The sequence below is a fragment of the Drosophila mojavensis genome, unplaced genomic scaffold, assembly GCF_018153725.1.
Source record: "Drosophila mojavensis isolate 15081-1352.22 unplaced genomic scaffold, ASM1815372v1 contig_136, whole genome shotgun sequence".
Classification (NCBI taxonomy): domain Eukaryota; kingdom Metazoa; phylum Arthropoda; class Insecta; order Diptera; family Drosophilidae; genus Drosophila; species Drosophila mojavensis.
In genome coordinates, this window is record NW_025318667.1 from 1,433,169 (window position 1) to 1,461,046 (window position 27,878).

General features: G+C 43.3%; 2 protein-coding genes across 2 annotated transcripts; both read left to right on the forward strand.

The window, feature by feature from the left end:
* Positions 1 to 27,758, forward strand: LOC6585640. Its single transcript, XM_044007292.1, has 6 exons — positions 1 to 841; positions 16,463 to 16,826; positions 16,890 to 16,966; positions 19,416 to 19,897; positions 20,449 to 24,654; positions 24,685 to 27,758. Exons 2-6 carry the CDS (start codon positions 16,645 to 16,647, stop codon positions 26,620 to 26,622), a joined length of 6,885 nt encoding a protein of 2,294 aa, XP_043863227.1. The 5' UTR covers positions 1 to 841; positions 16,463 to 16,644; the 3' UTR covers positions 26,623 to 27,758.
* On the forward strand, positions 4,325 to 15,380 carry LOC6585642 (6-phosphofructo-2-kinase/fructose-2,6-bisphosphatase 1). The gene is made up of 2 exons (XM_002011234.4): positions 4,325 to 4,818; positions 11,859 to 15,380. The coding sequence occupies exons 1-2, from the start codon at positions 4,707 to 4,709 to the stop codon at positions 13,901 to 13,903; spliced, it is 2,157 nt and encodes a 718-aa protein (XP_002011270.2). The 5' UTR covers positions 4,325 to 4,706; the 3' UTR covers positions 13,904 to 15,380.
* Positions 27,759 to 27,878: the final 120 nt, after the last annotated feature.

Below are 27,878 nucleotides of genomic sequence, written 5' to 3' on the forward strand. Positions count from 1 at the left end.
CTTCAGTCAGCCCAACATCGACGTCTCTAATAGACTGTGGTTTTTTTTTTTTGCTCTATTACTAGTTTTTTGTCGTAATTGTAATTTGGTCGTCGAATTGCAAAACATCTTTGAATTAGCCATTGTGGCTGCTGCAGCAAAAACTTCATGAGTGGCTCGATTACAATAGCGAACGAATTGAAAGAATCCGCCAGTTGCGTCAAATAAGAAAAAAATACTTTTTACTCCGCTGTCGTGTGTGTTTGTCGGTGTACGTGCGTACATGTGTATGTGGGACGGTCGGTCCCTGCCTGTGTGTGTGTGCTGCACATAGCGCATCGTTCGGTTGAACTTTAAATATACAAACGCAGTTGAATAAAATAGCGAATTGTACATTTCTTATGAAAAGAACAGCACAGAAACACAGAAATAAAGACAATATATAGTAGTTCTACTAGTGAATTTGTAGTCCGCGGAGAAGTTAATAATTTGTTGATTGTGCTCTCGCACTGCAATTTGCGGGCAAAAGAACTTGATACAATTTTTTTTTTTATTTATTTATTTTTTTTTTTTTTTGTATATCTTCTCGTATATAACAAAAATCGGTAATATCACACATACAGATGTTAATATTGTGTGCGTGTGTGCGTTCACATTTTTTTTGTTTTATTTTTTTTGAGAATTTTTGCCGCTGAAGTGCTCCTGTGTGTGTGTGTATGTATGTGTGTGTGTGCGAGTGAGCGAGCGAACAAGCACCAAAAACGACAACAGCAAGAAAGCACATCCACTGTCGCAGCTCTCTCACACACACACAAATTGTTATGTTGACACTCTTGCGGATTCGGACTGCAATTGCATAGCGGTAAGTGTGTTCATATAAAGTTTCCCCCAAATAATCATGAAAAAGAGTGGATGGTAGGAGGTAGAGTAAAATACGATTTAAGTTCGAATGTAAGTTAGGACATTTTGGATTCTTTAAAGGGAATCAAGTATGGACATACATAAATATATTTATATACATATATAAGCGTATACAACTACACATACACATGTAAGTGTGCGTGTGTCGTCGTCGTCTCCAGCGTCTACATATGTATTGGTGCTGTTAAATTTTTGCCATTTTTTACAGTACACCAGTTATCATATAGTTAAGTGCACTGCACTGCAAAAATGTGCGCCATGAAAAAAGTAACGGTCAAAAAGTGTTTGTAGCAGAATACAATGAAATACATATTGAATGATGTATAAGTGCAAAAGTGAATGATGTATAATGATTTATTTATTAATGGTTCTATGCAAGTGGACAAGTTTGTGTTGATTGTTATTTGCTTCTGCTCTTGTTGTTACTTCTGCTCCGTTTCGTCTTCGGTGTTGTTGTCGTTGTCGCCGTCGTGGTTTTCGTCGTCGCCGTCGCCGTCGCCATCATTTTCGTCGTTGAGCTGCGTTCAGTCGATATCTTCTCATCGTAGACATTCGCCAAAAAAGTGTTGGCAAAACCAGCAGCAGTGGCAGTAGTGGCATCAGCAGAAGAAAAGCGGAAGAAGCAGCAGTAGTGGAAGTTGTAAAAGCGCGCAAATTAGTACATAGAAGCAAAGAAAATAAAATAAAGCCAACTTATTAAATTGAAACAAATAAGCACAAATAATTAACAATACAGTATTATTTTCATATTTTTTTGTTAAGTGCGCAACAACAAAAAGTGTGTGTGTTTTTTTCGGTGTCTCTCTCTCGCTGCGTGGCTGCTGCGCTTGTGTCTGTATTTGTGCAAGTGTATGTGTGCGGCTGAGAGTAAACGAGCGAAAACGTGAAAAAGTTTTAAAAACTCAGCCAGCAGGCAGAGCAACAAGCTTTTCACCGCGTAAGAAAGAAAAGGTAAGAGATGCATTCGAATTCGTTGATATTTTTGATGTTTTCCTTTTGAAACAGACATACACACGCACATGCATACACGCACACTATCTCACACAACAGAAAAACACTATGACAAGTTGAAAATCAAAATTTCATTAATTGCATGCTGCGGCTTTTTATGTCAATTTAATGTAAATAATTTGGCGCTCTTTGGTTTTTGTTATTGCATTCTCTTTGCTGTTAAGTTATTTTTTGTTCAATTTTAATTTAAAATCTTTATTATCATATATTAATTCATTAAATTTTGTATACATAAGTAAATTTTTGTATTTTATGCAATTTTGTTTCTCAATTCTCAATTTTGTATGACATTTCATCTTGCACCTCAGCTCTTTTATCGCTCTTTTGTGCTCATATTTTAACTCTTACGCGCTCTTTGCCAAACGCGCTTTCGTTCTGTCTCTCTTACACATTCAAGAATGTTTTTACCGTAAAAGCTTTGACAGAGTTGCATTTGAAGCGCGTGCGGCTTTTGGCGCTTTTCCGCATTCAAATGCCTCGCGCGCGATTCGTGTTGATAAAAAGAACTTTTGTTTTATTTATTTATTTATTTTTTTTTTTTAGCGCGCAAACTCGTTTTTTGTTTTCAACAACAACAAAATGGCTCAGCTTGAAATTTATTTAGCTTTACCAGAGAAGTTGCCGTTTACCAGTTGTTGGCTGTTTGATTTCGCTCTAGAATGTCATTTAATTGCAATGTAATAAATATGCAAGATAAACACATGTTTTCTTCTATGCATGTATGAGTATGTTCAAGTAAAAAACATTTCCTTCCTTCTGGGAATTTGAATTCAGTCGAAATCTAGTTTTCGGAATGGAGACGAACGCAAAAAAATATTTGCCTATCTCGTTTAATTTTCTATTCTACTTCGAATTCCAATCTGTCAGTTTATGACGTCAGATAATGGAAAAAAGTGCTGCCTAGCAGCGAGAGCTTGCAGCTAGAATGAGGACAAATTGGATCTGAACGTGAAGCTGGCGCTAAAGCGCAGTTTGCAGCTTTCGATGCTCTTTTCCTTTATTGTTATACCTGCACAACATTGTCAAGGCCATTATTGCTGCTCTTTGTCTAACACATGTTGCATAGTGTTTCGGCACCTCTTGCATTGGTTTACATGCTTAAGTTTGCTTCGCCTTGTCTTGCATAGTGGTTCGGCTCTTCTTGCACTGCGTACACATTACATGCAAAAGTAATGATTTTGCTGTAAAGTCAAGTGAAAGCAAGCGAGAGAGAGAGAGAGAAAGAGCTAAAGCCTAGTTCTCCACACTAGTTGCTTTTCGGTCACACACTCTTTGCATTTCTCATTAGATTGTTGCGCACAATTCCGCAACTTCCTCTCTCATCTCTTTACGTTTTGTATAATAACTTTTCATTATCGATTTGCGTAATTTGGCAACAAATAAAATATTAAATAGGCAAAAAAAAAAAAAAAGAAAAATAACATTCCATGCATAGTGGTATGAAAGCTAAAAATATATATATATATATAAATATTTGCTTGTATATATTTGAATACCAATTGCATAATATAGCTCTCTGTTGCATTTAAGGAAAAAATAGTAAGGCAAAACAACGACAACAAGAACGGCAACATTGTTGTCACCTGTACTAAAATGTGCTAATTAAATTAGGAAATATAAAGCCTTACACACTTACATATCTACAAGCAGTGTTTGTATGTGTGGGGCAAGTGCAATAGACGTTGTTTTCGTCATGGGACACGCGTTGCGCGAATTCTTATCACATTTATAGCGGTATCGCTGGCAGTGCTGCTACCGTTCATAATCCACGCATTAACAACTTTTTCGACAACGCAATCGCCTTCAAAGTGCTGCGCAAATTAGCTTTTTTATGTGCGTTATTTAGCTGTTTTTATTTTCATTATTTTTGAATACAATGTGAATTTCTAAATGTTTTACATATGTATGTGGTGTGTGTGAGTATATGTTTTATGCAATAATTCGGCATGTCGAATACTGCAGTTCACATATAAAATGTACAATGAAACTGACTTCTTCATATGCGCATTGCCCCTGCGGTCAGCGGCGCAGCACTGACTGCAAGAGAAAACACAACAGAGAGGGCTGCGCATACTAGCTATTTTCATGTGCCAAATCTAGCTGTTTTTATGAACTCATCTCTAAATGTTAAATACATAAATGTGTGTGTAAATGTATTATGTCAAGAAATGCAAATTGATATAAATATGTATGCATATATATATATATATATATATATATATATATATATATATATGTTTACATATAATGTAATATAACATAACGAAATAAGTATTTATTCTAGCTTTATTTTATGTGCGCTTCACTAGCACTGTGTTGATTGATAGTGACGACGCGTCATCGCCAGCGTCTCCGTCGCAACGATCGTTCGCGTGCCATTTTTCGCTGCTTTTTGCTGTTTTGCTCATTCTTATTTTGACAAGCGACGTGTGCGGAACGCATTTGCGCGCGTCGGAATTTTGTCTGATCAAATTTCGTTTACCTTTTTGTGCGTAGCGCGGATCAAGCAGACTTAAAACACGCACACACATATATACACATACACACATATGCAGACGAAGCACACACACACACATGCGAGCTAGCTGTGTCCATATGTGAACTGTGGTGTAACTGTATTTGTGTTATATTTTTTTTTCTTCACTTTCGTGTCTCTCTCTCAATATACCTATATATTGGTGTGTGAGTGTGTATGTGTGTATCAGCTTTGTTTGCAAAACGCAAAAGTATCAAAGGAAGCGCTAGCAGCACGAGTGCGCTGCAGAAGCAGCGCTGTAATAATAACAGCAACAGTAATGGCTCAATGCTGTGAGACGACAACAACAACGGCGACAATGTCCACGCGATTTGGTGGCAGCACTGGCCGTCAGGCAACGCCGGCGCCGGCCTCCGCTGCTGCATTGCTATGTATGTATAATTCAAAGCACCCTGTATTTAACACACTAAACTCTCACACACAACGCAACACAACAACAACAACAACATCAACACACGCACACACACACATGTACTTGCACTTGAGCTTCATTGTTTTACTGCTACTCTCATTATTGTTCTTGTTGTTGTTGCTGTCGAAAATTATGCTGACTGCTGTTGCTACTTCTTCTCGGTATTCTTGTTCGCCCGTCTGCTTTGCGTGTGACATACATTGGTTTACAATCGCGTGATTTATATTTACTTGTTTCCTTCTTTTTTGCTATTTTCTATAAAGTTTAATGACTTATTAATATTTCTAGATATGCATGTACGTATGTATTTCGTTTGGGATCTTTAACTTTGTTCTTTTTGTTTTACCTTGTCTGCCTATTGTCATTGCTGCTGCATGCGTGCATGCACAAATCTGTACATGTATGCGAGTGTGTATGCAGTGGGTGTGCCTGTGTCTGTGGCTGCCTATGTGATTGGCTGGTCACACTGTGGCTATTGGCTGCGCTCTGATATTATGGGCAGACCACATACGAATGCAGCGACAGCTGCTACGCCGTGGTTGTTGCTGTTGTTGATGTTTTTGTTATGCCTTTACAGCTATTTGTCATGATGCTGATGATCATCATTATCTTCTTGAACTTCATCATCGAATGATCATTCGTAATCATCAAAACAAAAACACAGCTAAACCAGACAACATTTAATTTTATTTTTGTTATTTTTTTTTTTTTTTTTTGGTTTAGCTCTTTCTCGAATATATCAGTTTTTGTTTTATTCTATTTTTGTGAATTTCCGCCTTCAGACTTGAAATGTTTTGCTTTTCTTTACTGTTGTTAGTTTGATGAGATTTTGTATAGAAAGACGAGACGTAAACATATGTATGTAGATTGTATTTTTTTTTTTACACACATCTCAATAAATATATCTAGACTTTCATAATTTTCGAATTTGGTCTAGTCAACCGGAATTATTGTGTGAAGCAAACATTGCGAATGTTTTTTGGCCTTGAGCACTTTATAATTGACTTTTTGTTTTGGCAAAATTTGCAAACAATGGCCAAAAGCTTAAATGGAATTTGTCATTGGGTGAAAGTTGAGACGGGGCACAACTCCTCTGCGCAGAGTGCGAGAGGGAGGGGAAAGAGGTTGAAGAGCAGGCGAATGAATAAAATCTATGTAAGCCCGGCTCTAGCGGCACTTTTGATGAGTAATGCTAAAGAGCGGGAGGGAGCGAGACAGAAAGAATGGTATGCGAGAGTAAGAAGGGCGGAGCGACATTGTTGTTTGTTATAAAACACTTGGCACGTTTATTGCTGGCTAAAGCTGTTGAGCCCAGCGCCCAATGTAAATGCAAATGCAAATGCAATAAAAGCAACAACAACAACAGCAGCAAAATAATTATAATCGAAAATGAAAGTGCTGTATAAGACAATGCACTTTATAAGTAAATATTATAAATAATTGCATAAGGGAAGAGGAGGAGGTGGAGGAGGAGGAGGAGGAGGAAGCGACATTGCAATTGGAATTGTCAATGTCAAGGTGAATGAATATATTTTTGATTGTTGGCGCTGAGGCGCGCAGTAGAGAAATAGGAAATGAGTCAAAACGTTGCCTTGCACAGTGGGGCAAAGAAGACAATTTGGTAAAATAATATTTTGTATAATATAAATACAACATGAAAAGTTCTATTTAATCAACCGTTGCAACTCTCCCCACCATCGTTTGCCTCAAAACATTTGCTCACGTACTTCCACCGTTTATAACTGGGTTTTTCTTTCTGATTTCTGATTAGATTGATGTCCTAACTTTAAATAGGTCTGATTCAGACAAACTTTCTCTTTCACAACAATCGTTACTGATGCTTTATCAGCCAGTTGAGCTCACAGGTTTCACCATTATCTGTGCCATTGTTAACACTGACAGCATTAAGTGTTGCAAAAACATTCAAGTCAAATACTGCAAAATGTTGCAAAGTAAAAGGCTCTTTGTTGATATAGAAATAAAGATAAAGCAAGAATATATGTATCTTTGTTGGGCATACCTGACTGTCCGATACTTGCTCCCAACTGATGTAAATCAATTCAAAGATATTTCTATAACCAATTAATCATAGGTCTAACTGCAGGAAAAGCTCGTAATCAGTAAAAATTGTATGAGTGGGTGTAACTACATATATCCATTAATTTATTTATTTTTTCATTCAACTTTAAAGAAATGTTTGACTTTTTGTTTTCTTCACTCGCTTTTTATCTCATAAGTAAATATTGTTTATCTCGGCGCTTTTTTTTTTCTACTTTTTCATGGGGCTTACGGATGCCTGACGTGTGTTATCAGTGCGAAATTAATAGTGTTAGTGTTATAATTAACACATATTCACATAGATATATGTATATATAGAGAGAGAGAGAGAGAGAGAGAGCGAGGCATTGATGGCGATGGAAGATAACTGAATACGCTTAACGCAGTGGCAATATTTTGTTTGTTGACATGAACTCCCGATTGGCTCCAGTATCTATAAACAGCTTAACCCCGATGATTGATTGATTAAAGCCTAAGAGTTAAATTGTAGGGTAGCAGCAAATCGTTCAGCAACAGTCGTATATTTGATTTCCTAGGGTATCTTCACGTCGCATCGTCGTTGATTGATCAGAAGTTAGTTAGGATATCTGCCAGTTGATCGGGAAAGTAGATAAAAACATGTAGACAAGTTTTTGAGACTGATTGATTGATTGACTAAGGTATCTGGTAGTCGCTCATGCAGTTATCAGTCAGATGGTTGACTTGATAGGGTATCTGCTAGTCGATTCTGCCTGTTTATGCTTCTTTTATGTGTGTTTGGCTTATCGTCGCTTCATACGTACATATGTCTGCATATTTTTTAGCTTTCGATAAGAGCGGAGTGTGAAGGGCAAAACCACGATTATCTTATTAGAAACGCGTCAGCTGCCGGAGTACTGATTATAATTATTATTATTGTTGCTCTTCGCATTTGTAATATATTGTCAAGGGGTTAATCAGAGTTCAGCAAGATTGTAATTGTAATTGTAATGGTAATTGTTGATTAAATACAAAATGTTCTTATCAATCGCAGTCGGAAATCATTTGGAATACATTTTGATTAACATCGCGCTGTTAGCAGAAGAAGAAGCAGAAATGCAAACAAATAATTAATGATTATGTTAACGGTAAGTATGTGCGGTCAGACAAACTGACAGACTGTTCACGTGCAAGCCGAATGAATGCGACACCAGCAGCAGCAGCAACAGCAACAGCTGGTTGATGGCAAAGATAAGCGATGGGGAAAGGAATGTTTGGCGAGAATAGAAGTGGAAGAGGAAGACAGCAACGAGAGCAATGAGTGCACGAGATATATAAGGTGAAAGAGAGCGAGAGAGGTAGGGAGAGGCAGGTAGAGGCTGCATGCCAATTGGAATATGTGAAATCTAGTTCTGTTAGTAAAGATAGACAAATTGCAGATAACGGTATGCATATGAAAAGAGAATGAGATACATGTATGAAGAGATGGAATGAGATGAATGAAGAGAGAGCGCAAGATTAAGAGAGGAGATGTTGATGAGGAGGTTGAGAATAAAAAAGAGACAGGGGTAGTATAAATACGATCTATTCAAGCAGCAAAATGAATCCGATTGGACAATGTCGTTAATGTGAATGATCTTGAGGCAATGGGCAATGAGCTATAAATTCTGGTTAAGCACTTGGAAAGGATTCCAGCTAGAGTAGCACTGGAAAGTTTTGGAAAGCTGTTGTGATTGCAATCAAATGTTTTTGTTTTTGTTTGTGTTCTCTTCCCTCTCCTCTCTCCTCTCTTCTCTCTTCATGCATTGGCGTGAGCTCGCCTATCGCCTGTTTCAGATCGCTAATCGCAGGTCAAATTTGGTTTCTAGTGACGCATTTCCATTTGTATTGCTGCTGCCAGCCCTAATCAGTATATTCACCACAAATCTATATTAGAGAAGACGTATAGAATATGTGTATGTATGCGTATGTACGTAATTATATGAATATGCAAATTGTCAGGCTGCGGCTCTTCTGACTATTGTTCAATTGCACTTGGAGTCACTTAAGTGTATCCCCCTCCCTCATTCGTAGCCCTGCCCTAGAGCCTTTCAGTCCAGTTGGCATCTTGCGCAAGCGGGCGATTGCAAACTAGTTCACACACACACACACACGCACGCGCGCGGAGAGATAGATAGATTTGCTGCCAATCAGAATCAAAGCGAAAAATCGCGCCATTTGATTTCGAATTTTTTTTATACTTTTTTTTTGCGTAGTTTTCGTTTTACAGCTACTTTTTATGTGTGGTGTTGTTGTTGTAGTTTTTCGCGTTGCTTTTCGTTTGATTTGTTGACCTCTGTCGTTGCCGGCAAGCAAGCAGGCGAGCAAGCAAGCAAGCAAAAAGTTTACAGTTACAAACTGCGCTGCCGACTGCGCAGCTGGTAGTGCTGCTGCTGCTGCTGCTGCGTAACAATTTCGCTTCGCTTCAAACTTTTTGCATTTAGTGCACAATTTTTAGTATTGCCGCATTGAGCGTTGTGTCTGCTGCTATACAGATTTTTTCTCTCACTTCATCTTTATTTTTTATGTTTTTTCTTTAGTGTTTATATTGTTGTTGTTATTGTTCTCCTTATAATTTTGCGCTCGCGCGTTTGCATCTATCTCGCTCGCTCGCTCGCTTGCTCGCGCTGCTTTACAACTTTAAACTTGGTCGCAGGTAATTACAACTGCACACATACACACACACACACACACACACACACACGCATACTAACTAGCTCGGGCATGGATTCAATCATACCATATCACTCAGCTTTTGATTGGCTATCAGACTGCTTGTTACGAAAGTCTTCAATTACTTGTTTTTTTTTTCGTACTGCGCAGTTCTTGCTGCTGTTGACTGTAGTAGTTGTTGTAATTGGAATCCAATTGGCTTAATGTGCCATTAACAATTATTTGTCGCTACATTTCCAGTATGCAGCACCGATAGCATTTGCATTACATAAGTCAATTATAAATCACCTGTCGGCTAGTTTTCTTGATTATAAATCAATTTGCTGCTTAATAAATAATGTCAATGAATGAGGGAATAAATAAACACTTAGTCACACTTGTACACCTAGACATAACTCAATGAAACTTCGCGGCAACAGTGCTGCCAACTTTATAAGCCAACGATTAGTTGATAGATAGATTTCAACAAGGCGCGATCTTGTATAAATTAAGAGAATCTATGTGTTAGTTACATATATTAAGAAAGAGCTAGTTAGTATATCTCGATGTAATATAGTTAGATTGTTGGGCTGCTTCAACATTTATTTATGCATATACAAATTAATAGAAAATATATCATAATCGGCATGTATTAATAATAAATGCTAAAGGAAATGAAAACTTCAAATATTCAGTCAACAAAAAAAAAAAGAAGCTAAAAAGCTAAATGTCATGTAACTAGTTTTAGCGTGTCTCAGTCGTGTGTGGCTTCTCTGACAGTTTGCTGCTACCTAAACAGCTGATCGCTTAGCACATGCATGCGCTGCCTATATGTGTGCGTGTGTGTGTGTTTATGCTTGCATGCAGACGCCCGTTAATGTTTGGCCTGTCTGGCAACACTGACCTTGACAGTGCGATAACGAATGAAAGAGAGAGAGAGAGAGGGAGAGCGAGTTCTTCTGCCGTTGTCGTTCTGCCTGTTTACCTACCTACACCATTGGCTTGCTTGCAAATATTCCATTGGCCTTTCCTTATCACTCTCTCATTCGTTCGTTTTGCCTTGGAAATTTCTTAAGTTGCACTCAATTTGCTGCAAATGACAAAAGAAAAGCAAAATATTTTTGTATGCATGCAGAGAGCATGTGTTCACCGCTTCTTCTGCGTCTGCCATATCTTTTTGCCGCTGCTTCTCTTTAAGTATATTTATTTTGTTTTGTTTGTCATTTTCCAAATATCTCACTTTGTTTATCTCTTCTGCTTTTATTTCTGTCTTTTTCTTTTAGTTTATGTAGTACATATGTATGTATGTATATTTGCCAAATATAAGCAGAATATAAGAGCAACAACAACACAGACTGCTACAACAACAACAACAGCAGCAGCAGATAATAGAAGAATTTCGCTTTTATGCGCTAATCGATCGCTAATTACTACCAGGGCTGAACTATCGATAACAAGTCATTAATAAAGCCAACAGACACGCACGCACGAACGCACTCACGCACGCATCCCTCGTCTTCCAATGCCTATATTTAATATTTAATAAGCCAACAGCTGTTTGTTTTTGTTTCCATATAAAAACGTTTGTCGTCGCCCACGCACGTTTTTACTATTCTGCTTCTTCTTCTTCTTCGTCTTCTTCTGCTTCTAATTCTCATTCGCTTTTCCGCACAAATTTTCCTCGCGCGCTTCAGTTCAGTCAGTCGTCGGTTTTCGTGTGCGTCAAGTGCAAAAAGAAGTCAAATATACATATCTATATGTGGTAGATATATCTATGTATGTATTGCAAAATCATTTATGTATGAATGGATGTGTGGGTGTGTGTGTATATATGCATATGTACTTATCTAGTTGTTTTTTAACGCGTTCTCTTTACTATTTATTTTTGGTTGCGTCTGCTTCTAACGGGCTTTTTTAACTGGTTTATTTTCGGTATTTTCCATTAACTCTCATTAATTGAGTTCATTTTTTGGCACATACACACACACACACACGCACGCATATTTATGAATAATATTGTTGGGCTGCTTCATGTGGAACGCACAACAACAAACACTGCATCACACTCATTGCCCATCACAACAACCACAAGAACAACACAAACAACTAAAACAAATGCTCGCCTAATTTCATGTCTCACGCCACAACAACAACAACAACAATTGCTCAATGCAGCAGCAGCAGCAGCTACAACAACGCAGCAGCAGCAGCAGCAACAAGAATTGCCAAGCAGCAGCAGCAGCAGTAACAACATCAGCAACAACAATTCAACACATTTCAATTACATTGCAGCTAGCAACAACAACAACAACAACAACAACAACAAGGAGGAAACAATAACGTCAACAACAACAACAACAGCCGCAGCAGAAGCAACAGCTAACAAATTGTTGCCCACGCTTCAGCAAAAGTTAACATCCAACAACAACAACAACAACCACAACAATAACAATAATAATACCAACACCAATACCGATACCGTTACCAACTCCTCCGTGACAACAACAACCTCTTCCGCATCTTCCGCTTCTACCATCTCTTCTTCCTCCTCCTCCTCCTCCACCACCTCTTCACCAGCTCTATTAACAACATCTAAGCCCTGCAATTGCTGTTGCGCTCACGTTTTGCAACGACAACAGTTGGAGCAACGACAATTGATACAGCAAAACGCCGCAGTTGCCGCCGCCAAAGAGCTAGTACGTTCCGTAACAGCCACCAGCATCATGGATATGCCCTATAACACCTCGCCGTCGTTACGCGTGCGTACCACCTCATTGAATCAGTTGAAGAAGACAGCCGACCTGGCCATCGAGAATGAGTTGCATGTCTGTCCATCGGTGATGTCGGATGAATTGCGTAAGCTGTTGCCGCCCACATCGGAAACGGTGATGACCAAACCGTTTCCGATTCGGGGCGAGCGTACAATAGCCGATTGTACAACGCCTCATGTGATCGCAATGGTGGGCCTGCCCGCCAGGGGCAAGACATTTATATCGAAGAAGCTGGCGCGTTATCTCAATTGGATTGGCATCGCGACGCGTGTCTTTAATTTGGGCGAGTATCGTCGTCATGCAACGACTGCCTACAAATCCCATGAATTCTTTCGTGCCGATAATGAGGAGGCAATGGCCATTCGGAACCGCTGTGCTAATCAAGCACTACACGACTCGTGTGATTGGCTGTTGAGTGGACTCGGCAGCATCGCTGTCTTCGATGCCACGAATTCGACGCACGATCGCCGTCAATTGATCTATGACATTGTGGTTAAGCAACATGGCTTCCGTTTGTTCTTTGTGGAGTCGATATGCGATGATCCGCAAATCATTGAACAGAATATATTGGAAGTGAAGGTCAGCTCACCGGATTACATCAATATGAATACGGAGCTGGTTGTCCGAGATTTCTTGCAACGCATCGAGCATTACGAGGAGCGATATCAACCGATTGACGAAGTCGCCGAGTCGCATCTCAGCTTCATGAAGGTCTACAATGCCGGCAAAAAGGTCGTCGTCTATAATAACGAGGGTCATGTGGAATCGCGCATTGTTTACTATCTAATGAACATTCATATAACGCCACGCACCATCTATCTAACGCGTCACGGTGAATCGGAGCACAATTTGAGCGGCTTAATTGGTGGTGACTCGAACTTGAGTCCCCGTGGTCATCAATATGCCAGAGCGTTGGCCTCGTTCATCTCGCAGCAACAGATCGATGGATTGCGTGTGTGGACCTCATGGATGAAGCGTGCCATACAGACGGTAGCAGATGTCAAGGCGCCCCAGGAGCGTTGGAAGGCATTGAATGAGATCGATGCGGGCCACTGTGAGGAGATGACCTATGAGCAGATTAAGGAGCGTTTTCCCGAGGAGTTCAAGGCGAGAGATCTGAATAAGTTCGCTTATCGTTATCCACGCGGCGAGAGCTATGAGGATCTGGTGGCGCGACTTGAGCCTGTTATCATGGAATTGGAGCGTCAGGGCAATGTGCTCGTTGTCTCCCATCAGGCTGTCCTAAGGTGTTTGTTCGCCTACTTCCTGGACAAGTCAGCGGATGAGTTGCCCTATTTGTATGTCCCATTGCACACGGTCATTAAGCTAACACCTGTCGCCTATGGCTGTAAGGTGGAGCATATCAAGTTGCCAATCGATGCTGTCGATACGCATCGTCCAAAGCCAAAGATACCCGGAGATGTTAGCGAGCCAGGTTTGGATGGTCTAAGCGGTGAGCTGGTTGCGCCCGATGGCGTCGGCAAGGTGCTCATCGTGGGCGATGATGTGGCTACGGCAACGTCTGCCTCCAATGGCAACAGCGGTCGTGCGGATAATACCCAATGACATTGCACCAAGCCTCCCAAAACAATGAAATCCAAGACATTATAAAAAGGCAACCGAGATAACCAAAAGACCCCCAATCCCCACCCACCAATCAATTAACTAATCCGACCCTGGACCTGGCCCCGGCCCCGCCCCCATTGGATTATAGCTCTGTAATTGAAGTAAATGGAAAAGACATTTCCCTCACACACGCACACGCACATACACAGCCACAGCCACAGCCTCAGATAGACAGACAGCGCGGGCGTTGTAATGTTAACATAAGCGTAATGGTTGCTGCCAACAGAGCAGTTAACAGTGAAGTTGATGGATGTAATAACTGCAAGCTTAACAGTAAACTTAACCGTTAGCAGTAGCTCTAACCACTGCTGTTAGCAGAATACAGAGTTAACATTAAAAGCTGTAATGGCAGTCAGAAAGTTAACAGCAGTTATAAATTGTAGCACATGGCTTTAACATAATCAATAATTGCAGATTTAACACTCGCTGTTAACAAATCAATTAACAGTGGCTTATCTTGAATGTTATGCCTTATGTTAGAGTAACAGAGAGCTTGAAATTGCATTTTGAAACCACACGCTTAACAGTTGCTGTTTGCAGAGTCGTAACAGTAGCAGTAACATCGGGAACACACAACTGTCACTTAAAGAGACACATCATAGTTCTGACTGCTTACATTTAGTGTTAACTGCTGTTCAATAGCTTTAACAATCAACCGATTGAAGAATACTTTAAGTACAACTGTATGAATCATTGAATGAAACGGGCTTAGCAGCTTCTGTTATACCTTATGTTGGCATATTCCCTCTAACAGTGTACTTACATAAAACAACAGAAACAGAAATTATTTATAGACTGCTTTAAGTGAACTGTGTTTATCAATGTTAGCTGTAACAGTAAAAGCTTCTGTACTTATGTAATGTTAGCATACTGTTAACACGTGGTTAACAGCTGTTAACAGTTAACAGTTGCCATATTCTCTTATCCTTTATCTATGTATCTATATCTATATATATTTCTTACGTCTCTCTATTATGCCTGTTTGCCTTTCGTGTTTATATAGATATATAGACGTATATCGATATATATATTTCGATGCTTGTCGAAACTTTTTTATATTGAATTTTGAATTAATGTTTGTAATTTGTCTGTCCTTGCTAAATTGTGATTGGAATGACTCTGTTATATCGATGTACTTTACGCTCACTAGAGAGATGAACCACTAAAAACTTAAAATTTAAATCCTAGCATTAGCTTAAGACGAAATATATATATATTTTTAACATATTTTCTTAAACAAAAACAAAATATACATTTTTTACAATTTTTATTCATGTTTAATAAATATTTCACTTTTCGATTCAATGTTATATAAAGATTTAAGTAAGAACTCTATTGCGTATACTTTGTATACAAAGCGAACAAAAAATAAATGATACAAAAATCGATATACGATAACACTTTAATTGTAGCAATACACGCAGTACTTTCGATTTTGCGCTCTTTTTTCGCTTTCTTCGTATCTAGTTTTGCGTGTCTATCAAATTTTGGACGCCTCATTTTACACTCATCGTATATATACAAAATATATAAACTATATCTATATTGTAAATTACTCAGAATAATGAAAAATATTAATAAATTACTATGAAAAACCAACAACAAAAAAACAAAAACTTGTATTTGTCTTCTAATTTATACCTATATGAATATACCACCCTCTACAGAGTGTATCGGTCTTAGGTATAATGTAATAAACAGAAAGCGTGGTAAAACTCATCAAATCTATGCAACAGTTGAGACGGTTTGTTTCTAAACGAGCTGTAGACGTATGTAATTATACAAGAGCTATAGGATCATTTACAGATGTAAAATATCAGCGTAGAATAAGAGACTACTTGGTATAAGAGCTAAGCATTATCCGTTATCTTATCTAAGTTATGCAGTATAAGAGCTGAAAATTAAAGATCCCTTGCTGTTAAAGCTAGACTAGTTGAATAGTGTAAGAACTTGGCTATCTAGTAAATACTATACACCAGCCACTCTGCTTAAGGGAGTGTTATATCTATAAGTGCGAAGGAGTATTAGATTAAAAGCCAGAGACTTATACACTATTCAGAATTGATTTGGTGTAGGAGATGGAGATTTAGATGTCTATTCTATTTCTATCTATTTACTATCAATATATATAGCTACGATGTTTCTCTTTCGTGATTGGCAAGGAGCCTAAGGTAACTGCTAGTCGGACACTCCCGACATGATGTTTTTCATTGTCGTATTACGTGTATTACGAACTAAATATACCAACTGTTCTATTTATAAGAAATATATTTCAGTTAAATTAACGTTAGTTAGTTAAGAAAAAGCTGAATCTGTGGCTTAGCTATTTAAGCTTCAGATTGTATATGTCCGACATGCTCTGTCCGTTCTTGAAATTGTTGCACTCAAAGGCCTAGATATTAAGCAGGGGGCTAAACATGGGTGTATAGATACGTAATCGAAATTTGAACTCAAATGAAATTCTCTCTCAAAAAAATTAAACCTACCAAATGCTTGCAGTTGTTCAGGCCCGATGTAAGCCGTGAAGGAGGACCTAGACATAAGGAATAGACGACCAGAAGTGAATCGAACTTGGACTACGAATTTGGATAACATATATACATCTAAAGAGCTTGTATATATATATAATATATATATATATATATTGATTTATATATATATTCACTGATAACAACATCAAAATGCCACGATTCCGCAACGAGGAGGTGGAGCGGCAGTACAAGGATGGGGACATCGTTTGGGTAAAGATTCATAACTCAGAGATTTGGTGGCCCGGCGAGGTGACCTCGTCGCAAGATTTTCGCTTTGTGAATAGCTCGCGGCGACCCTACGCCGTCGTCGAATTCTTCAACGAACGAACTTTGTAAGTAATACCCATCTCTCCTAACTTGGGATTCCTGCTGACATGTTTTTCTGTCTTTCGCAGTGAGCAGGTGAACACGTCCAAGCTGATCTATCCATTTCAGTGCGAGCACAAAAAGGAGTTCATCAAGCTGGGCACCAGTGAGTAGATATGCGTTTATTGTTTGATTGATTGATGGATTCACAGATGGCTGAAGGGCAATCAAGACATTTCAAGGGAAATGGGGCGATTGGGTAATGGAGCAAGTCGGTCGGGTAATGGTGTAACTGCATGATTGATTGATTGACCAGCTGATCGAGTGCTTGACTGGCACAGAATACCTGGGGAAATTAATGTTTTGCTTCAGGATTAACTGTTTACCTATTACAAGTTCATCTTGCTTTAAAATATTCCACATGATTGGCGAATTGATTGACCGTTTGGCAGGCTAGTTACTAATCCGCTGTGATTGATTGATTGAACCACTTTGAGGTTGAGTGAACGAGGGATGGATTAACCGATAACCAGAATAAAAAATGAATGACCTTTGCATGCTATATGCTATCGATAATCAATTGAGAGACTTTCTTATATATATTCTCATACACATATATATATATATATATTAAATTTATATATATATCTATATATATGTATATACGCATTATATTTATCTTTATATAACTGAACTATTGTTAATGGCGGGATTCATAGACCGAAATATATGCACACACCTCTTTTCGATAAATTTAAAGAAGGGAAGAAATAAATATTGTATGTATATAAACATATATATACATATATACGTATATATGTATATGTATATATGAATGCATATTGAACTCTTTGATTGATGTTTGATTCGAGGAACACCGCTCGCTCACTCTCTCGTCATCGCTCAACACTCTTGATTGATTGATTGAGAGTGGTTTGAGGCTGATCTGTCATTCGCGACTTGATTGGTTGATTGGTTGCAATTTGATTGATGATTGAGTAGGGAAATAATTCGATGAAGGCGCTTTCTTTCGTAACTCTTGATTGATTGGTGAAGAATTTCGAGGAAGATGCTTTACTCGGCACTCTTGATTGATTCATTGATTAATTGAGAGTGATTCGCTGCGAGACTCTTTTGGTTGCTTGGACGATTGATTGAGATTCAAGAAAAATTTACTTTGAGACTAACTGAATTGATTTTGAGAGATCCAGGGAAGTTTTTTCTGAGGCTTGATCGATGAACTGTGTGTTTGTTTGTATTTTATTGATTGGCTGAGATTCGGGAGAGCTCTCCCGAGACCATCCTACGTTGCTTGACTGATTGCTATTCGGGCCCTACTCGATCTCCATTGAGTTGGAGGACATGGAGGTAGTCAGCTCTGCATGAGATACAGTTTCGACATCATCCCCAGCTTCAGCTTCAGCTTCAGCTTCAGCTTCAGCCTCGGCCTTAGCCTTGGCCTTGGCTATGCCTTTGCCTTTGCCCCCTTCGCGTCCATCTTCAGCTTCTGTTGCAGCTCCATCTCCTGCGCCAGCTTCAAGGTTTCTCAACAGCTGCTCAGCTCCTGCGGGCTCCGCTTGCCATGCCTCCGCACGCTTGAGCTTGCCCTGCTCCACCGCCCCCTTCTGCTTGAGCCAGCGATGGCCGCAGTAGTAGAGGAGCACGCCAGTGGCCAGGCCGCCCACTATGAAGGGGCGACTCTGGCGGCTGCCCAGTGCCTGCTGCAATGGCTTCACATTGTCGAAGATCGTCTGCAGGCGCAGCTGCGAAATGGCGCTGGCTGCGCCGAGTATGTTGGACATGATGGTGCTGCCGCAGCAGCAGGCCTCCGCACCGACGCGCATATCCTCAGCTGTGTCCGCTGCTGCTGTTGTCCTGTTTCTGTTTTGCTTGCTGTTAATTCGTCTGCTGTTAGTTTGGCTTGCGCTTTCTTGCCTCCTCTGGCTCGCTGTTGGTCTCTCACTCTCCACCTCTCTGTATCGATCGCTTGCTTTCCCTCTTCGTTGATTTTTCGCAAATGGACTTGACTCGTACAAAAATACAAAAATATATAAATCTATATATCGATTTGATAAAAAGTAAAAAAATATAAATTTATAGAAATATATATTTTTGAAGAGCTCGTATGCTCGATGTGAACAATACCAGATATAAAATAAATGTGAGCCCTACGAGAGCAGCTCAGAGCCAACGAAAGCTGTCCGAATTGACATTTAGCTACTCGACTGCTAGATGATTATGTGTGTGACTAGTTGTGGAGGGGGCGGGGAGTCTGGGGGGAGAACGTCAGAATGGGAGGGAAGGAAAGAGGCAGAAAGAGGAGAGAAAATAGAGTGAAAGATTTGACAGCAATAGAAAATGGCAGAGAAAGAGAAAGAGAGGGAGGGAGAAAAAGAAGGAGAGCAAGCAAGGGAAAGAGCAGAGGACGGCTAGGATTAGCAAGTGAATGGGAATGGGGAAAATAAAAGGCCAAGAGATAAAGACCGAAAGAACGAAGATCGAATGGGAGAAAGGACAAACTCAAATTTGAATCTTGAATTTGAGCTCCTTTGAGAGAATATAGCGAACATCCAGTTCCACTCTCGAACTGATCTGACCATGCATTTGCTTTACAGGGAAATCCGTGGCAGCCGATATGAGGGAGAAGTTCAACGAGGACGTGAAACACGCCGAGAGCCGTTTGGCCGAAAGAAATTTGGAGAGCGCAGAGCCTGCGGTGAGCCGTGAGAGCTTGATTAAGGCATTTCTATCGAGCACCATCACCACCGCCTCTGTCGGCACCAACACCACCGTCTCTATTGTCACCGGCAACAACAACATCAGCAGCACCAGCAGCAGCAGCAGCAACAGCAACAGCCACAACAATGCTGCGAATAATCGCACCTACAACAACAACAGCAACAACAATCTGGATGATCATCTAAATAACAATCGCTACAACAATCACAATAGCAACAACAATAACAACAACAATCAGATCCCCAACAATAACCACGTCAACAACAACAACAACAACAACACTCACGCCCACAACAACAACAACAACAACAATCACATCGATAACAGCTACAACATCTACGGCAGCTTTAACGACAATGTGAGTTTTGTTGGATATATGTAAATATAAGATAGATGTACATTTTTGATATATACGTATTCCCTTTCTTCTACAATTAAGACGTTTTCTTTAACTCTCTTTGATTAACCCACTTAGAAACTATTTTACCTAAGATATATTTATATACCAGATATTTATTCGTAGCCCTCTTATAAATATCTCTTATACAGAGAGACTATATGCCTGTTGCCTGTTGACTACTCGTTTCTCTTTCATCTGTCGGTCTTCGCTCTATTATTATGTGTGTATTCCTACACATACCTCGTACCTCTTCCTTATGAAGACTCCCTGACTCGCAGCAGTCGGCTGTATATGTATGCCTCTATCTGTATTCCAATCTGAAATCTCGTAGTCTAAGGCCTTCTGCAGACCTCTTTGTCGTATAAGAGTTTGTCGATTATTATTCTTATACATATCTGTCTTTAGGCAATTCAGTCTTTAGCGTATCCTCTATATCTCTTATTTGGCCTTGATCTCTCGAATGTTATCGACTCCAATTAATGTTGCTCCTCCCTCTTTACGCTTGACAGGATTCATCGATTCGTATCATGGACATTGGCGCGCCGGCTTCAGCTTGCTCACGACCCGAGGGACGCAACGATCAGCGCTATGAGTGCAACCTGTGCGACTTCCATACGAGCAGCATGAACGTTCTGCTCATCCATAGGCGCACTCACTTGGACCTCAGCCGCTTGAGCACCGCGTCAACGGGGATGCCAGGCAGTGGATGTGCCAACAATTGCGTGTCCAACAAGTCGCGTGCGTCCCGCAGGGCCAACACATCGATCTCCCGTGAGCTGGCGACCTACTCGTCGCTGTGGCGCTGTCAGTCGCGACACGTCTCCATTGTGGTGGATGCGCCGCTCAATGACGAGGAGCAGAGGCAGGTGGCGAGCATTGCCCAGCTGACGCTGGCGAGCATTGAGCGCGTGGTCAAGTCGCCTATACCCCCCGAATCGCCGTTGAGCGAGTGCTCCAGTCCGGCGGTGCGCCGCAACACGCAGATTAGCTCGAGGGATCCGAGACGCAAACGTTGCCACCAGTTGCGTGCCACGATGCCAGTGCCGCCGCCGCTGACGCCGCCGTCGCCCGCAACGCCGGCGAAACAGAGAAGACTAACGCGCTCCTGTACCAGGCAGCAGGAGACCAGCTCCACGGCCAGTGCGGAGCGTGAGAGGGCCAGGGCAGAACGGGCAGAGCGATTGGGCAGGAGGCGGGGACTTAGTGCTGCAAGGGAAGCAGCCACAGCGACATACGATGATCCCAATGCCGACGAAAGAGATGCGAGTGCAGCCAGAGGAAGAGAACGAGAAAGGAAAGTCCTGGAGAAAACACCAACTTCCAGAAGATCCGCCTCTTCCTCAGTCACCTTTGCGCTTCCCCGAGAACGCCCGCAGCAGACTGGTGAGAGGAACTGCACAATTACCAGTGCCTCCATGATGTCCACGTCAACATCACCGTCGCCATTCACACTGGCCTTGCCCAGTCGAGCGACCCAAACAGTGAATCCCAGTCCGGAGACGGCGCCCACATCGAAGGCGAAGTCCCCGTCAAAGCCGACAGGCAGACCGAGTGGAGGCGTGTCGGCCGCGGCAGCGGCAGCGGCTGCGAAAAGGGGACGCAAGCGCAAGCGAAGGGATGAGGAGGACGAGGATGAGGATGATGACGAGCAGGCAACAGCTGCCGAGAGAGAGCAGAAGGCGAAAGCTGGGACACTGCAGGAGGCAGAACAGATGAAGAAGGAGCAGGAGGAGCAACAGCAGTGCAACGACACTCCAAATCAGATCGTGAATGATTCACGTGAGCTGCACCTAAGATTGCTCGCAGAATGGAGAGATTACGAGCAGGAGGAACCAGATCTGGAACAGGAACAGCAAATCGAGCAGGGGCAGCAGCTGCAGCAAAGGGCGCAACAGCAGGAGCCAGACGACGAAGCCGACGACGAAGCCGACGCCGACGCCGACGCCGACGCTGACGCTGATGCCGAAGCAAGTCCAGCCACAAATGATGCGCTATGCAATGATGTATCCTTGAATGCCGTGGCCTCCTGTTCATCGAGCTCGTCGTCATCCAAACGCATACGCAACATACCAAAGAAGGATCGTCGAGATGTGGTGCTGCAGGAGTTCGATGCTAGCGCCGAGAGCAACTGCGTGCAGGATGAGCCGATCCTAATTCAAGATAGCGATGCTAGCTCCAATGAGAGCGTTGTCTTTATCGATGCTGCCGAGCCGCAGCGCTCGATGAGAGCATCAGCACTAAATCCGAATCCGAATCCGAGTGCCGTCTCCTGCTTTGACTTCGACGAGGAAGACGAGCACCTCGAGCCGGCTGCCATTCAGCCGAATGCACCCATCGCTGAGAGAAATGGAAATGGTCTAAGCTATAGACGGCACACCAAGCCCTCGGCTCCAGCTCCTGCCCAGACGGCAACAGCTACAGCTACGGCTCCTCTGTCCAATGGCGGCGAGGAGTCGAACTCTAGAGAGCAATCTTTGGCCAAATCCAACGAAGATCTCTTCAAGTCTTTCAATGAACACCAGCGCCAGCAGCAGCAGCAGCAGCAGCAGCAGCAGCAGCAGGAGCTGGAGCACGAGCAGGACTTGGAAACCGGAGGAGGCAGTGTGGATGCGGAGGCAGAGCAGTCAAATCTGCCCATCAAGGAGCGACAGAAACGCATTTTCAAGTCGCGCAACAAGCAGCGCGAAGAGCAGGAACAACAACAACAACAAGAGCAACAGCAACAGCAGGAGCGGGAGGAAGATGAGGACGAGACAAGTCAGCAAGAGGTTGCGCTGGCGCTGGAACACGAGGAAGAGGAGGAGGAGCAGCAGCAGGTAGTGACGTCGCCTCTACCCACATTATCCAATGGCTCCAGTTCTGAACTGAAGACTGACAAGCGACGCCAAAGCAATCCAAACAATTGCGCTGCCAAAGCCCAGTCGCAATCCCAAATCATGTCCAGCTACAGCCTGGCTCAAACTCCGCCCACGCCGACACCCACAGCCGAAGAGCTGAGCAACTCGTCGCCTGTGCCAAGCCAAATGCAAGCGCAAGAAACGCAACTGGAATTCCAGACGCAAATGCCATTTGCTTCCCAAGCGCAGTTCCCCATTCAGTCGCAGTTCAGCGGCCTAGCCTCGCCAGCGCTGAGCCATATCCACATCCACATGAGCTCCAACAGCAACAGCTCCTCGCATTCGGCGAGCAACAGCAACAGCAACAGTAACAGCAGCTCCATTCTTTCCAATATGGCTGTCATCTCGGCGGAGGAGGCGTGCGAGCTGCAGCGCTCGGCTCCTGCCCTGGTCGAGGAGTCCACCACGGCCACAGAGTCGAGCGGTGTGCTCATCCTGGAGGACATATTGCTGCCCAATCTCTATGAGATACGCCCCAATTCGGAGAACAGCAACATGAGCAGTGCGCGGGTTCGCAGTCTTGCGAGCAGAGCCAGCCGAACCAGCAAGAACAGTAAAATCAGTAAAGCCAGCAAAGCCAGCAAAACCAGCAAAAACAGTAAGCGGGGAAGCCGTGGAAGCAGCAGCAGTACCAGCGGCAGTGGCTGTGGCAGTGGCACTGGCAGTGGCAGCGGCAGCAGTAGTAGCGGCAGCAGTAGCAGTGGCAGCACTTGCAGCAGTTGCAGCGGCAGCGGCAGCAGTGGCAGCGGTAGCAGCAGCACCGGCAGCAGCAGCAGCAGCGGACGCAGCCAGCTGAAACGGCCGGTGAGAGCAGAGGCGGGCGAGCGTCGAGATGCAAAGAGTCGAAAGGAGAGACAAAAGCAGGAGCAGCATCACAACAAACAGAAGCCACAGAAGGCGGAGCAGCAGACGCCGGCAGGGCGTTCAAAAGACAAGAGAGAAAGGCAAGCGAAGAAAGCAAAGCACTCGAAGAAAGAAGACAAGAAACACACACCGAAACAGCCGATACCCTCCACATCGGCGGCAGCTCAACGCGCACAAGCCGAAATACGTGAATCCCCGGGAGCTGGCTCGCCGTCATCGCCAAATCGCTGGTCACCGACGTCGTACCCGGTCGGTCGACGCTTCGAAGTGCAGCTGAAGGAGCGTGAGCGGGAGATGCTGCTCAAGTACGAGGCGGACATAACTAGCGGACGCAGGGCAGAGATCAATCGCATTGCCCGGGAGCGCTGGGCTCGCGCCCGCTGTCAGCACAAACCGGATGCCGAGGAAAAGTTGCTGCTCATGCGGCTGAAGGAGCAGCGCAATTTCCGGCTCAATCGCCGAGCGATTAGCGTTCACCCAACGGCCATACGAAGAGAGAACATAAGCCGCCCACAGAAGAGTCCATCCTGTCAAGCGTTTACCACGCTGACCGAGCAGGATCTGCAGTTTTCCAGGCGCCAGCTGCAGCGTCTGCGCGAGGCTCAGGCTAGAAGAAAGCGACGAGGTAGCGGCTCGCAATCTGCAGTGGAAGCTAGGAGAAGAAGGCAAGAACAGGATGTCGAGAAGGAGAAGGAAAAGGAAAAGAAGGAGAAAGAAAATGAGAAGCAGGAAGAGGAGCAGGATCAATTGGATCTGGACCTTGAACTGGAACTGCAATTGAGTCCGGTATCAGATGAAGCGCTAGAAGAGGAACAGGAAACGGTGGCAGAACAACAAACGCAGGATTTGCTACACGGACAGGAGCAACTGCAGCTGGAGGAAGAGCACGAGCAACTGCAGCTGGAGGAAGAGCATGAGCAGCTGCAGCTAGAGGAGGAGCATGAACAGCTGCAGCTGGAAGCACAACAGCAGGAGCAGCTGCAGCTGGAGGAACAGCAGGCGCAGCTGCAACTGAAGGAACAGCAGGAGCAGCTACAGCTGAAGGAAGAGCAGGAGCAGCTACAGCTGGAGGAAGAGCATGAGCAGCTACAGCTGGAGGAAGAGCATGAGCAGCTGCAGCTGGAAGAAGAGCAGGAGCAGCTGCAGCTGGAGGAAGAGCAGGAGCAGCTGCAGCTGGAGGAACAGCAGGAGCAACTGCAGCTAGAGGAAGAGCAGGAGCAGCAGCCGCAACTGGAGGAACAACAGGAGCAGTTGCAACTGGAAGAACAGCAGGAGCAGCTGCAGCTCGAGGGACTGCAGGAGCAACTGCAGCTGGAGGAAGAACAAGAACTACTGCATCTGGAGGAACAGCAGGAGCAGCTGCATCTGGAGGAACAGCAGGAACAGCTGCAGCTGGAGGAGCAGCAGCATCTGGAGGAACATCAGGAGCAGCTGCTGCAAGAACAGCATGAGCATCAGCTGCAAGGACAGAAGGAACAGCCGTTACACGGACAGCAACAAGAGGGACAGGAACAGCAACCGCAACCACAACCACAGCAGAGGCAACAGTCGCAGAGAATCGATGATCCACTGGATGATCAGCCGTCATCGTCACGAGCAGTAAACCGTCCGCCGCCAAGTGACAACAATTCCGAAGCAGATGAGTCGAAGGAAACCACCCAAGAGATAGCAGCAGATTCACGGATTTGTGCTGTGATGACTCGCCCCATTCCTGGCTACAGCAACACCTTCATGCTCTGCTCCCTCAGCAACAACAACAACTTTACCCCTTTGAACAATGAGGCACTATATTTGGATAGCGAGAATCATTTGGTGCCGGTGCCTTTGGAGGCGCTAACCGAGACGCCACAGCTACCCGAAGGGAATCCGTTGTCTGCGGTCTTTCTGCTGGATGGTGAGGCCATAGCGCAGGTGGTGCAGGGTGAGCAGGGTGAGAACCCGGAAGCAGAAGATGGGCAAGTGGGAGAAGGAGTAGTGGAAGGGGGGGATGTGATGCCAGGTGCCATACTGGGCATGATGTCGCCTTCAAATCAATTAGTCGACGGCCACGACGACGAAGAGGAGGAGCCGGAAACAGCTGAAGATCTGGTGGCAACTGATGAAGCCGAGAATCCATCGCCATCCGAGGAAATGTATCAGCTGCAGTCGAATGTGCTCCAACTGAATGTCGGTGGCCACCAGCTGGAGATATCAACCGAGGTGCTAATGAATATAGCCGAGCAACAGGATGACATCATCATTGAGATCGACGGCGGCGGGCAGGCTCTGTTGCCTGCCGCCGAAATACTGCAGGCGGCCAAGAACTATTTGCACGAGCGAGACTTACAGCTGGTCAATCTGGAGGACTTGACCTTGCACCAGTGCAACAACGGAGCTGGCTCTGTTCCTCTGATAGTCCCCGATTTGTTGGCTGCAGCGCTGGCCGGCAACAGTGTGGACGTTCTACACATTGAGACTCAATCGGCGGCTGCAGCGGCAGCATCTGCAGGCACAGCACCAGCACAGCTACCAACACTGACACCAGCAGCAGCTGGAGCTGGAACTGAGGAGGATGTGGTTGGCTTTATGGCACACACGTTGCCGGTCAGTGCCTCCCACTTGACGCCGCCGATCACAGCCCGCACGAATGAGACAAATGCGCTGCTGGATCAGACGCCCATCATGTCCGCCTTGGAGCAACCAAGCACCAGTGCCTCTGCCGCCCTTCAACTGCGCGCCGGCAGCAGCAGCTCATCGGCCTCGCCTCTGTCCCTGGATTCCATTGGTGGCAATCTGGACGATAGCCTGGCCGTAATTGGTGTGACCAATGGCAGCGGCAGCGGAGTGCCCACATCCTTGGAGCTGCCCATAACCGTCACCAATCCGGCGATTGCGCCCCGTTCCACAACTGCTGATATGACGAAATTTGTGCCGTTCCAGTAGCTGTTGCAGTTGGATGAATTGTCCGATGGCTGGGATAGCCTGGACTCAGAGTAGATAGCGATTGGTCAAGTCGATAATCAGCTATGCTCGCATTCGGCAGCGCCATAAGCAAGACAGTTAAATGAGAAGAGAAGAGCGAGGTAGAGCTCAACAGAGCAGCAAATCATTTCTAACTAGAATATTTCTTTTACATACATATTCTCTCTCTCCCTCTTTCTTTGCAAGGAATGCAGGTATTTTTGTTTTCAAATATAGTAAGGAAAGCTTAGGCTAAATGAGAGCGAGCAGCATAGTAATAGAAACTTGGACTGTAAACTGTTTACTTTTAAGTCACTCGCTCTCGCTCTTGCCCTTGCTGTCGACGACACGCACTCAGCATGAGCAAATGACTATACACTTACACTTACAGTTAGGTTAAGGCAGAATAAGTAAGAGCAGCAACTGGAACAATGGCTGCTCTCGTTCTCTCACTCTTACTTTTTGTGAGTATGCATAGTATGCATCAGCTACGTTATTTTCAGCATTGCAATGGAAGTTAGGCTAAGGCTATTAATTAGGGAGCGAGCAGGATAGCAGCAAAATGAATACTAGAATACTTGATGTATAGACTAATGCGTGTGCCGTCGCTCTCACTGACTTGGTGTACAATGCACATACATATATATATATATATATAGTTTTTTTTTTTTGCAAGGCAAATATAAAGCAAAGCTTAGACTAAGCCGATCGAAAGAAGTGCGAGAAGGAGAACAGAACAGAACAGAACTGGACAGAACAGAACAGAAAAGAACAGAATTTAGCATACTTAAGAATTACTAAACAAACGATTATAAATGTATATGAATATAAATGATTTTATTTTATTCTTTTTACTGCAACAAGATACCCTTAATTCGCATAAATGAGGTAAATCTATACAAGGAAATAAGAGTAGGAAACTGTTTAAACCTACAACGTGTAGCTTAAGAAGTAAACAGTTTCCTGCTCCTATTTCCTTGTATAGATTTTCCTCATTTGTGCAAATGAAGCGTATCATGTTGCAATAAAAAAAAAAAACATATTCATATAAACATTTATATAAATATATATATATTTATAGTTTAATAAAATGTTCTGCACCAAAGCAACTTAAATGAGTTAAAACATATTTTTAATAAAATTAGATATAAATATAAATCTATTAGTATATTAGTAAAAACAGAAGCCTACAAATATATAATATGAATTATATAACGAACTTAATTTTGTAAACCTAA